Source organism: Canis lupus, chromosome 5 (assembly GCF_048164855.1).
Source record: "Canis lupus baileyi chromosome 5, mCanLup2.hap1, whole genome shotgun sequence".
NCBI lineage: Eukaryota > Metazoa > Chordata > Mammalia > Carnivora > Canidae > Canis > Canis lupus.
Genome location: NC_132842.1, coordinates 41,583,135 through 41,596,323, shown reverse-complemented (window position 1 = coordinate 41,596,323; position 13,189 = coordinate 41,583,135). Strand labels below are relative to the sequence as shown.

Genomic DNA, 13,189 nt, shown 5'->3' with positions numbered 1-13,189 from the left:
TTGGCTTCATCACCACCACCTGTTGAGATCATATTCCACATAGTCTAACTCAGAGTCTAAAACCATTTCTAAAAACCTCACAACACCTGGAGCCATCTGTAATTAGATTTTTACATAGGACTCCCCTGCACTTGTTTTCCTTATCCAGCTCTGCGCGTTTGATCCCAGGCGGCGGCCGCTGCCGGTGCTATAAACTGGGTCGAAGCGGCAGCTCCTCTCTGCAGGGGGAGAAGCTTCACGGGCTCTCGCTTTGAAACACTGCGGTCCCCCCGCAACATCCACATCCACTGGGAGCTTGTCAGAAATGCCTATTCTTGGCCCTACCCCTGAGCCACCTGGATCAAGCACGTGGGTGAATCTGGTGCAGGCTGCGGCGCCAAGCGTCACTCGCTCAGAGGCAGTGTTTCCTGAATTACAGTCCACGGTCAAGATTTTAGAAACAGCTGGTTGGAAATAATTGCCTGACTGGCTCGTGACCCCCCAGGAACATATCCCACTTACATGTATGTCGTCCTCATTTATCATTTATGAGTACATGGGGTTTTAACTCCACGGGGCTGCCGATTTGACACGAGGCTCGCTAATGAGCAGCACCCAAGCGCCCCTGCTGCCTGCCATTCGGTGGAGTGGAAGGTGCACCGCATGGGACAGCGCAGAGGTGAGCGGTCACCCTTCTTCCACATTTGGCTTTCAGGAAACAAGCGAGGGGAGGGTGCAGAGGTGTCATTTGACACCGATGACAGCTTATTTATTTCCTACGCTTAAGAGCCAGAGCAGGAAGGCAAGAAGCAGCTACCTCCTGTAAGGACGAGCTGTGCGGGAGAGGTGATGCTGGCAGCTGCCCTCGCCGCCTCCAACTCCAGCACCATGAATGTGTCTGCTCACCTCCACTTTGTCGGAGGGTACGTGCCCTCTGACTCCAAGGACTGGAGGACCATCGTGCCGGCTCTCTTAGTGGCCGTCTGCCTGGTGGGCTTCATGGGGAACGTTTGCGTGATTGGTGTCCTCCTTCATAGCGCTTGGAAAGGAAAGCCGTCCATGATCCACTCCCTGATTCTGAATCTCAGCCTGGCCGATCTCTCTCTCCTGCTGTTTTCTGCACCCGTCCGAGCTACAGCATACTTCAAAGGTGTTTGGGATCTCGGCTGGTTTGTGTGCAAGTCCTCTGACTGGTTCATCCACACGTGCATGGCAGCCAAGAGCCTGACGATTGTTGCAGTGGCCAAGGTATGCTTCATGTATGCGAGTGACCCCGCCAAGCAAGTGAGTATCCGCAGCTGCACCATCTGGTCAGTGCTGGTGGCCATCTGGGCTGTGGCTAGCCTGCTGCCGCTGCCAGAATGGTTCTTCAGCACCACCCGGCTTCACGCAGGGGTGGAAGTGTGCCTCATGGATGTACCCCCCATGGCCGAAGAGTTCATGGCAACGTTTGGTAAGCTCTACCCTCTCCTGGCATTTTGCTTCCCGTCACTCTTTGCCAGTTTTTATTTCTGGAGAGCTTATGGCCAGTGTAAAAAGCGGGGAACTAAGACTCAGAATCTTAGAAACCAGCTGCGCTCAAAGCAACTCACGGTGATGTTGCTGAGCATCGCTGTCACCTCCGCTGTTCTGTGGCTCCCGGAGTGGGTGGCCTGGCTGTGGATATGGCATGTGAAAGCTGGAGGCCCGGCCCCACCGCAAGGCTTTATAGCCCTGTCTCAAGTCCTCCTGTTTTCCATCTCTTCGGCAAATCCTCTGATTTTTCTAGTGATGTCAGAGGAGTTCAAGGAAGACTTGAAAAGCTTATGGAGATGGATGATAACCAGAAAGCAACCAACTGCCTCAGAATCTCAGAAAACACCAGCGGGTAACTCGGAGGTCCCTCCCGACAATGCTCCATCTCCTGAGTCCCCAGCATCCATACCAGAGAAAGAGAAAACTGGCTCTCCCTCCTCCAACACAGAGAAAACTGAGAAGGCACAGGTTCCCATCCTCCCTGATGTAGAGCAGTTCTGGCACGAGAGGGACACAGTCCCTTGTGTACAAGAGAATGACCCTATCCCCTGGGAACGTGAAGATCAGGAGACAGGAGATTGTGATAAATAGGTTAAGTCTCAAAGCAAAACAAATTGTGATGATTGCATTTAATTTACTTGTAGTGCTGCTTGTCGATACTACAGCCTTTACCACGTAAGACACGGTAAAATTATTAACGTTAGGAATTACAAAAGCGCTTCACAGTATGCATTTTCAAAATGTGCGATTTGGTAAGACCACCACAGTAAGGGTAATGACTCTGTTTCAGAATTATATGCTGGCAGTCCAAAGAATTAATCTAAGTGTTGGGTGAAGATGCTTCTGGCACACTCGACTAGACATTCCAGCTATTTTGTCCCTTGTTCACAATCATGGTTTTACTGGGTACTCCTTAGGACCACCTTGTACTGGCTCGAGCAGAGCCCATCTTTGCCAAAAGCTGAACTCCTTTACTTTTACTCCAGAACCTGCTAGCCTTAAGCATCCCTTATCAGACTTTATTTCATATAACCAAAGCTCAAAATCTACTTCCACCGAAGAGATTTTAAACACATCAATGAGTGCTAAGGAGTGTTCTTCATTTGCTTAATCCATGCAGAATTTCCATGACTGAAGGTTAGAGTAAGGACCACTGCCTTATTGTGGGTTTTCAAACCATGGCTTATTTTGGCCCAGTTTAAGTAAATGCACTTTGCCTTATCCTAAAACCTGCTTCACTTTGCAAAGCCACCTCTGTGAGTCTGAGGACTTTAGCAGCTCAGCAGGACATTCTAAATTCTGATATGGAGAAAGAACTTTTAAAACTGCCCTTCCTTCTCTTCCCAATTACCTGTTCCTCCCAATACCTCCTTTCGGTCAAGATAAGCAGAAGCTATGGTTAATGATACAAGGTAGTAATTGCTGAATACAACCCTCAAGTACAAAGAATGGTCATCCTTCTTGTCAAATAGTACTGTCTCCTGAATACTGTAACTTGAATCCTGCCCGAGGCTTAAAATTTCTCAGGGTCTTTGTTATAAAGATGATCAGGAGTAACAAGGAAAGTGTAAAAAAGAAAACAAAATTAGGAAAAGAAAAACTCCATGGATACAAGACAGAACTTGGCTAAGAACAGAAAACAAACAGCACAAGGGGTGATGCAGAGAGAAAAGCAGTGCTATTAAATTTTGTGTCCCCAAACATATTTATTACCAGCATAATTCTAGTAAAAGGCAGTAACTATTCACTTTATGGCAAGGTAAAGCATACCCAATAAAACATGATTATGATACATTTCTTTCCCTATTAAATATAAGGACACTTATCCACGATTCTTGATTACTTTGTAATGGAAATCTAGGGTATCTGCAGGGAGGGGGGTCCCTCAGAAAAAAAACGCCTTTAGGACGAGCCACAGAGAACTTAAAAGATAAAAATATGCTGTGGATGGAACTTTCATTTTTTAAAAAATGTCTGTGGGTTTTTGGGGTTGCTTTTCATCTTTACAAATGGTTGTGGTTTGCCTTTTTTTTTTTTTTAAACAGAAGATAGGGCTGTTTCCATTTTACTTGGTTCATTACAAATTTTATTTTAAGGCTCACAAGATCACAAAGTACAATTTAACCCAAATATCCAAATACTGTTTGGTGAGACAATAGTTATACAAAGGGATTACCTTTAAAATTGTCTGTGATGAACTATTTGAAGATTGTTCATTATATATAGTAAATGTTGGATATAAGCTTCCAGTGTTTGACATTTTAACTTATCAACAAATAAAAACAATTGCTTTACTTCAGATAGTTTTTGAGACTTAAAAAGCTGTCTTTGTCTTGAACGCTCCTTTCAAAATCATCATTTGGCACAATGGGGCTTTCTGGGGAGGTCAGAGCTTCACACTGATAGAGGTCTCAGGGTAAACTGAAGCAAGTATTTTTAAGGAGTTTGCAGGTAAGTGCCAAATCAAGATGGACATTCTGAGACAGTGTAATTACAGTGACCTTTTCATTAAGAACCTAATACACAGTCTTGACTTGATCTTTTAAAGAATCTTGCATAGTAAAGTTTGATTTGCACCTTAAATGAACAATCAATCCCAAACACTTTACAAAAGAAGTAGAAATCAGAATAAGTTATCACCAAACCATTTTTTTCCACACTTTTCAACTGTGAGAAACAGATAGTGGGCAAACAACATCGTGTAGAATTCAGAAAAATAAAGCATTTTAGAAAGTTCACTTTTGTAGGTCAGTTATATATTCCTAGAATAGTTGTGCTCCTTTTAGCAAACACAGTAGTTTCATTTCTCACAGAACTTAAAAGCCACTCAATGGAATTATAAAAATGACCTTCAAAAAAAAAGCAAAAAAAGTGGTGGTGGGGTGGAGGGGAGGGTGGATATCTTAATGATCAGTTGTACAGATTAAGACCTTAGTCAGGTAATTCCAGTCTCCTATATACATAATTTCTGTGGCACTTAATATACTTAAGCTAAGTACTAAGTAACATAAGTGTGGACGAGTCTGTATCTGCATGTGATGTGTCTGTGTGCACATGACATGCAAATACAGATCTATCAGCACTTAATCATTTTGTTTTGTTGTGATCACAACCGGTCTAACAGGGAAAAGAAATTATACATGTAACATATTTTTCTTAAGCATTTATGTGGTACTCTGAAATGAGAAATCTGCGAAGGAATGAGACACAGAAGTCTTTAAACTGGGGAGATACAGCTACAAATAAGTGGGGGGATCAAAGGTGGGTGTCAGGGTATGATGTGCAGGACACACTGAAAGGGTGCCAAGAAGGCATCAATCACCCATATGGTAATATAAAAGACAAAAACAAGAAAAGAAATAAAAAGATCGGCATCTTCTTGCCACGAAGCAGTAAGATATTGCTAAGAGACCAAGCACCAAAATGGTTTTTTACATTCCTTCCCTTTTATATTGCAAATAATTTATTATATGCAAGCCTTTAAAAATTATGTGATATTTAAGATGTAAAGTCAACTTTCTTTGTGCCAAATTAATTTGCTATAGCTTCTAAGAACAGGTTTAAAAGAAGTTTCTTTTATAAATTCTGTAACAATAATCATATACAATCCACATATATAAAAAGGGTTGGTTTATTGTAGTTCAAATACATAAACTGAACATTCAAACATCTTAAAATTAAACTTTAGAAACAAAAGTTTAACATTCAAACAGGAGTATAGTTTACAGGGAACACCCAAGAAAGGTAATTTGTTGTCTAATCCAGAATATTGATAAAGATCACTTAATGGTAAATAAAACGTGTTTAGCCAGCAGTTCTATTCTGGCCAACATGTTAGTTATGACCGTGGTTCCATACCTGAGAAGAAATGACTAAATAAATCTTCTCTTAGGCTAAACAACAAGACTTGGCCTATAATTCTGAGGGGATAATCAAAGCACATTAAGTGAACAAACAAAACTAAAGTGTTCTTTAGAGACAAAGGTAAAAGTATGTCCATTATAATAATCTTAGCCTCTGGAAGATAAGAATTCAATTTTCAGTGTTTTCTCTTTTACCCGCTTTAAAAAACAAAATCAAAACAAAACAAACCCCAACTTAGGTTTTTCTTGGAGTCTGTGGTATTTGCATCTTGCAAGTTCAAACCACAAATGCTCTTACGTCTTGCATGTTTAACACTGCTAGAAAGAACGTCACCAAAAGTCACTGACTTCCACACCTCTTATAAAAGGATGATTTTTAGCTTCGAGATTTTAGATTTACTAGAGACAGCCTATATTTGAGTATGTATGTCAGTCATGCCACACAAAGAAAAGCATAAATTATTTCCAAAGTGTTCTCTGTTCAGAAACTGTTCACGAATGCTTCTCCTTCTGTTCGTCAGATGGTTCTGCAATAGTTTGACTAATGCACATACATGTAAAAACCTGAAAATTGGCTCATGCAAGCGTTCTGACTTCAGATACCCCTGTGGAAGAGTACTGAGAATTATTTTGTTGATCGTCTCGTGGGCTCTGATGCTGTGGGAGGTGGGGGTGGACCCCGGCGATCGAGGTCATCCACATATGCCACAATCAGTTTACGCCTCTCCTCGGGCACACAGTCTAGTACTAGATACCGTTTGTCGTTCTGCAAAATTTTTTCTACATCTTTCAGGTGCTGATCAGATTCCTGGATTAGCTTTTTGGATCTGAAATAAGAAAAGAAGTCCAAGAATTACTGACTGCTGTTCATAGGTCTTTCAGAAATGAGCTGGAAATGTCCATCTAGTTCCTAATCGTGTTTCCATTTTATTTTTTTTAAGAAAAATTTCACTGCAGTGGTCACCTCTGTAAGTCGCCTCAGCAAAGACTCCAAGGAGTGAAAGGGCCTCAGAAGCTGAATTACCCTCCCACCCCTACTGGTGGTCCCTCCAGATCAGGGCTGAGGGTGGGTGGGTAAATCTTGCCCGTGCTGTACCTGTTCTGTGGATGAACAGAGGACTTCAGTCTGCGGGGCTGCCAATCCCAGCATCTCTCACAAGCTTTCACTTTCACATCTTTCACTAAATTAACTATAAAAATGTAGAAAGAAGTCTTACTTCACATCTAATTTAAAAGCCCAAGCTGATGCAAAACATTAAGGATCCTGACCAAAAAATCCAATGACAAAATACCTAAAAACCACACCCTCAGCACTATCTATCCTCCCGTGCACATACCCTTCATTAAGATGTTTCCAATTTTTCCCTTAAAGGAAGAAAAACTAGAGCATGAAACAAAACTGTTTCCTGCACACTGACCGCTAAGCAATGTAAACTCATTTTCCTGATGGTCAACTGTTGGGAATGTGGAACTATTGGGCATGTTACGGAGAAATCTTGTTTCAAAACTCTGATTTTATCATTTAGAATTTTTAAAGTATCCAGCAAATTGCTATCGTCTGAAAAAAAAAAAAGTAATAGTTTCTGCTGAGCTTAAATAAGATGATTTCAAGCTTTCAAACTGTTCCATAACACTGAATAGTCTCCACAGGAAACAAAGATAATGAATAGTGAAGGACTTATTTTAAAAGTCTCTTCACAGACACAATTCTTAAATAGTAATGGTACTCCTAAAAAAGCAGTGAAGTAAAAACAAAAGTGTGTTTAAAAAACTGGATGGGTGGGTAACACAAAATAAGAATTGACATCTGGGCCCTTTCTTTAAAAAAAAAAAAAAAAAAAAGGTAAGGTAGACATGGGCTGTATTTGGCCTTTGATAAAAGTTTGCTTCTTCTTATTCCTAAAAATTAATTATGTCAACATGTGTGTGAATGCAAAGAATGCTTTGGCCATCAGAGTAAGGACTAGTAAAGACAATGACTGCTGATATGAAACATTTCATTACACACACCTATAGGTTATAAATTTGGTCTCTTTCAAAAGCGTCCTGAAGTCAGCTTTGGCTGTGATGTATTTGTCTCTGATGTATTCTTCAAACTCTCTTTGTTTTTTCTGCAAAAAGACAGTAAGATTAGAAAAAAAAGTCACTAATTCCAAAATCAGAATCAATTATTTATTAAACCAGTTAAGTCACATCATAAATAATTCAAAAGAAAAAGCCACTGAGGTGCATTTTTGTTCATGTAACATTCACTGAAATGCAAAATGCACAATGTACAATTTTTAAGGCCAAAAGAAACCAGGAGGGAATCCCTGGGTGGCTCAGCGGTTTAGGGCTTGCCTTTGGCCCGGGGCACAATCCTGGAGTCCCAGGATCAAGTCCCACATCCGGCTCCCGGCATGGAGCCTGCTTCTCCTTCTGCCTGTGTCTCTGCCTCTCTCTCTCTCATAAATAAATAAATAAATCTTTCAAAAAAACAAAAACAAAAAAACCAGGAACAAGGTCCCATACACTGTATGAGCAGTAGCTAAACTCGAGGGCTTGCTAGGGATGACACTATGCTGAGGGTCTGAGGAGGCTATTGTTCCTAACAACCTCAAGCAGTAGACACTCTTAAAAATAAAGAGATTAAGGGGTGGGGTAAACTCGCCATTCCATAGATTGTATTTATATCACCTAGCACCAAAAGCATTTAGCTTTTCTAGTAAGGGAACAGGAAGTGATGAGGATAAGCTCTTTGGGCAAAAAAAATAAAGTAAAAAAAGACTGTCAATTCCAAACAATCAGAAAAGTTAGAAACTGAGACTGGATCGATCAGCTGTTCGTCTACCACTCCCTCCCAGCCATGAGTATGCTGTGGCCCACACATCTAAAACCCAACTTATTAAAAAAGCAAGAGGGGAAAGAATATTACATCTATGGGGCTATGCACCCTAGACCTGGAGAAATCAACCAGGAAAGGGCAATGATGGAGACAGAGAATAAATGAAAAGCCAAGGATAAACTAAGACTGTGGTCAACTATGCTGCCCTCGCCATCAGTCACTATTTCAGAACCCAGCTTGAGTTTGTTTTCCATACAGGAGGCAGAGTGTACCAGAAGGGAGCTCTACTTCTACACACTTCACGGGGCTCTGACCACCTGGTCCCAACTGTCAGAGAGAATGTATTTACCTAGTCGGACCCAACTATACAATAAAAAAAACCCCACAGCTTCATTAAAGTTCTAACATCCCCAAACAGAGGCTTGACTCCAAGGATTAAATTTTTTAAGTTTCTACTGTGCTTTCTTGTTAATGTATCATGCAAGATACAAAATATGAATTTAAAATTCAGATTTCTTTCTCAAACAGTTACAAATTATTCACCTAACACCATCAATTCCATTTTGGTCAAGAAACTAGTGGTACTGTTAAGCACCCAATTAATATTTACAAACTGACAGTAAGTAAATCTCAGACAAAATCCTCTTACCCTGTCGCTGGAGGAGAACTTAATGCACCGAGGATCTTCCTTAATGATTTTTTTTACTTCTTTCCATGTGGATGTTAAGGTAATCTTTGAAAGGCAAGTGAATAAAAAAACGTAAATATGACTCACTTTTATTGAGGGTCAAAGGGGAGCATACCTGGTACACGACATCACACACTGACCTGCCACCTCCTGTATTGCCCAAACTTAACTGGACTAATTAAAGGACAGGGAAGCAGCTTTAATGAAATTTCTTTCTGGCTTGCCACAAGAGTTATTTTCATGGCCATACTTCAATGAGCCTAAGACTATCACCTAGCAAGCCTTGCAAACTCCATAGATCACACCATAACTTCTAAAGAAACCATCATCAAAAAGAGATCAGAGAATCAGGAGAAAACCTGAACAGAGGGTACGTAGAAGGGGGCCACTGTACCACACTGAAGATGAAGCAAAAGATGGAATCTATTAAGCCTATCATCGGAAGGGACCAATGATCATACAGCTAGGGACATGAATTACCAAAGGAGCAAATACGAATGTGAAAACTGCAGAAGGAAGTAATTTCTATATAGTAAGACTGCCATTAACATTTTACTTAAAAAAAGGAAAAATAAAATCAAAGAAAGGGTCATAAAACCCATGAATTCCAGTAATGGACCTAAACACCATGACACCAATAATCACATCGATGTTTTACTTTTGGAATTATTCATGAAGGCCCATCTAGATTTAAACAGGGAAAATAAGGAACTTACTGCAGAAGTTTCATCCAGAAGTTGCCTAAAGTGCTCCCTCTTCTTTTTGGTAAGTGCTTCAATGTGTTCATTAAAAAGCTTCTCCTTCTCCTCTCTTTCCAACAAAGATCCAGATTCCCAACGGTGATCTTTCCGCAGAGTCCTCCGAGTATCAGACCATGACACATCTGAAGAACGTACCTAAAAACATACCAAGAAATTCTATCACCATAGACTTCTCATATTTCAACAATAAAAGACTTACTTACTTAGGTTTAAAATGATACATTTAATAATGAAAGGAGCTACTGGTGATTCCACCTTAGTTAAGCAGTCACTGAAAATCTACTTCTTTAAAGCCAAAAAGCCCACCTCTCAGAGCTCACCTAAAGCTATCAAGTATGGATTGACAGGTGGAGACGGATGAAGGGAAGAGCTTCTAACTTAACATCTTGCCAACTTTCAGTAGGAGAAATGGTACAAATAAAACAGGAAATATCTTACTGAAGTACTAAAGAGGTCACAGGAGAAAAAAAACACTCAACAAATCTTGAGCTCAAATGTACACTTATCAATTTCCAGCATAAGCAAGAATTAACATGGCTAATAAGAAAAGGTATGACGGATCAGGCTGGCTCAATAACCAGCAGAAAGGTATCCTTCATGGCTGCAAATGGCATCACAAGTTATTGCTAGTCACACAGCAGCCAATGCTAAGGAATATGAGAGGTTGAAAAGACACGTAAGAAAAAAAAATGCAAAAAAAAAAAAAGCAAAAGTATTTATCTAACCAACATTTATCAAGCACTGAAAAACGTGTCAGCTAAACATGAAGCTTGATATTGTAAAAACAAATAAGACACTATGCCTTCCGTCAAACAACTCACTTTTTTAAGAAAAGAGGCATATACGCAAATAACAGCAACAGCACGTAGTATATGCTGCAGAGATGTATCTGAACATATGGTGGCAAAGGGGAATAGGAAAAACAGATCTGCCTTAAACGAGCCAAGATCAACCTCACAAAAGAGATACTTGAGTGTTCTCTTGAAGAATGAGTTTGCATCAGGAGGCATTCGAGGTGGAGGGATTGGCATGAGCAATGACGGATTCGTTAATGTAAGTATGATTCATTAGAGGTAGTTCAGAAAGGCTGGAGCTTAGAGGGCAAGAGAGGAAACCAGAGGATAACATAATATGAAGGTGGGTGAGTCAAGGAATGAACAGCCTATATATTATGCTAGGAAGACGAAATTTTAAATGTAGGTGACCACTAGAAGCCAGGAGAACATTCTCTCTGCAAGCCACAGGAAGAGTGCAAAATAGTATTTGGTTTTTATGAAGATTTCTGTGACTGCAATAAAGAGGATGAATTTGGGGAAAGTAAAAGCAGGGAGAACAATCAGGAAATGACTGTAACTGTCCAGAGAAATGAAAGAGGAAACTGAAAACAGATCAGCAGAATCAAGAAAAGAAATCAGAAGAGACAGTAGTAAAGAGCCCTTACAAAAGAAGAGAGGAGAAACAGCAGGAGAGACGGTGACATGGAGAGAGGACAAAACAAGCAGAACAGCAGAGCAGCCTTCGGCATTCACTGTCTGGAGAAAACCCTACACACATCAACAACCCTGGGTGATGCAGAAGGGTTTGTCAAAACAATTCCAGGGTATCTCCTGGGGTCAGTATACTTCCAGTCCTAGATCTTATACCATCTACATGTATAATAATTCATCACCACAGTAATGACCCTAAATCATCAAGAAAAAGGTTTAATTAATTACATTCAACACTTGTTTATTAGTACGGCGTTCAGCATGTGATAATTTAATTATTTAATTTATATTCAGCATGTGATAATTTAATTAATTTCTATCAAGATTTAAAAAATTGTCTTTGAGGGACATAAGATAATTATGGGTGACTCAGTGGCTGAGCATCTGCCTTCAGCTCAGGGCGTAATCCCCAGGATCGAGTTCCACATCAGGGTCCCTGCATGAGCCTGCTTCTCCCTCTGCCTAGGTCTCTGCCTCTCTCTCTCTCTCTCTCTCATGAATAAATAAAATCTTTAAAAAAATTATCTTTGAGGCTAAAGGATTGTAAATTTTTATATACACAAAATATCTAACCTCTGAAAGTGTTAAATAACTAGGGTTTTCCTATTCTAATGGTGCTAATACCAAGAACTGCATTTGAAAACACTGTAATTTATAAAACTTAACAAATTATATCTCTGAGAGTCAATTTAAAGAGTATGAAAATTTCACTAAACAAGGTAATAGATCTCTAATATCCAATACTTTGGGGGGGAGGGGAGGCAAGAATAATATATACCATGTCAGACAAAAGAGCCTTGAAATTCTGGATAGCTTCTTCTCGTTTGTGTTGCTCTCTCTCTCGATCTATTTCTTTTGTTTGTTCTGAACGAGCCTTCTGAACCTCTCTCTCTCGTTCTCGAAGGCTTGCCTCAATGCGGGCTTGCCTTTCAAGCTCCTTTTCTTTTTCAGAGTCTAAATTCTGTAAAAGTAAAATTATATTATCAAAATATGTTTCCACAGAATAACTAGTTTACCAAACAGAAAATTTCAACCCTGGTTTTTATCAAGAATATACCTGAACGCTATACCACCTCATTTCCACACCAACTACTAGAGATCCTTATATTAAGAATACCAACAAGAAAAATTCCAAATCCCAGGGGACCTGGGTGGCTGTGGGTTAAGCATCTGCCTTCAGCTCAGGTCCTGATCCCGGGGTCCTGGGATGGGAGCCCCACGTTGGTTTCCCTGCTCAGCAGGGGGGGTCTGCTTGTCCCTCTGCCTCTGCCCATACTCCCCAACCCTTCTGCTCCTATTCTCCTTCTTGCCCTTGGTCTCAAATAATAAAGTCTTAAAAATAATTTTTTTTAAAAAAGACAAATTCCAAATCCCAAGAGGAGTGAATACCTTTATAATGCAATTAAGAATTTTATTGTTCAAAAAAATTTTTGATTATTCCATGTTTACAGTACAAGTAAAAACAATGGTTACCTTGGCTATTTTTTCAATGTACTGTTTGAAAAGGTCTTCTCTCATTGATGAACTATCCACTGCTTTGTAACGTGGATCACTTTCTACTTTGTCTTTTACTTTGCTCCATCTGGACTGACTGTCCAAGTGATGATTAGATAATAGTTCAAAGAAATCCGATTTAATCTGTATTTCAAAACATGTAGTGGGATTGAGGGGGGAGATGTACCATGAGAAATTCCTCATATGCAAATGTTTGTAAGCAGAAAGAACTATTCACTTACCTTAAAGACAAGAATAGTAACTTTTTAAATGCATTTATAGCAGAATACTTTTTAGTAAAAAAGTATCAAAATTGCTCTTTTAGGAAAAATATAAAAATCAACACACATATAAGCTCTCATTTAAAATCTACCAAATTCAAAACAAATAATTTTCTCCAACGAAATTATTCAAATACAGAGAAAAAATCTTCTTAGGTTGTTTTTAACTTTTTCATTTCATAACTGCCATTTTTTTAAAATAAAAAACAAGAATTCACATTCATTTTTAGGTAAGATTCAGGCTTATGAACTGACAGTAAACTATACTGTAACATCAAGACAGGAAGAATGACCTAT

The 13,189-nt window shown here is 39.8% G+C and overlaps 2 protein-coding genes across 7 annotated transcripts in view; one reads left to right on the top strand and one right to left on the bottom strand.

Moving 5' to 3' along the window:
• The first annotated feature begins 828 nt into the window (after window positions 1-828).
• Window positions 829-2,085, top strand: GPR151 (G protein-coupled receptor 151). Its single transcript, XM_072825096.1, has one exon. The coding sequence runs from the start codon at window positions 829-831 to the stop codon at window positions 2,083-2,085; it is 1,257 nt and encodes a 418-aa protein (XP_072681197.1).
• A 3,022-nt stretch (window positions 2,086-5,107) lies between these two features.
• TCERG1 (transcription elongation regulator 1) overlaps window positions 5,108-13,189 on the bottom strand; it is a 64,158-nt gene continuing 56,076 nt past the window's right edge. For 5 of the 6 annotated variants that reach the window (XM_072826361.1, XM_072826362.1, XM_072826364.1 and 2 more), the window contains 6 exons: window positions 12,591-12,755; window positions 11,896-12,078; window positions 9,586-9,765; window positions 8,831-8,914; window positions 7,368-7,468; window positions 5,108-6,184 (listed from right to left, as the gene is read on the bottom strand). In XM_072826361.1, the coding sequence (XP_072682462.1) occupies window positions 5,983-6,184; window positions 7,368-7,468; window positions 8,831-8,914; window positions 9,586-9,765; window positions 11,896-12,078; window positions 12,591-12,755 (915 nt within the window). In that variant the 3' untranslated portion in view covers window positions 5,108-5,982. Of the gene's footprint in view, window positions 6,185-6,453; window positions 6,548-7,367; window positions 7,469-8,830; window positions 8,915-9,585; window positions 9,766-11,895; window positions 12,079-12,590; window positions 12,756-13,189 lie in introns of all 6 variants that reach the window. The other variant, XR_012031179.1, reaches the window with a different exon arrangement.

Excerpts from the sequence above, each read along its gene's own strand:
- GPR151 (XM_072825096.1), top strand. The coding sequence starts at position 829 with ATGCTGGCAGCTGCCCTCGCCGCCTCCAACTCCAGCACCATGAATGTG.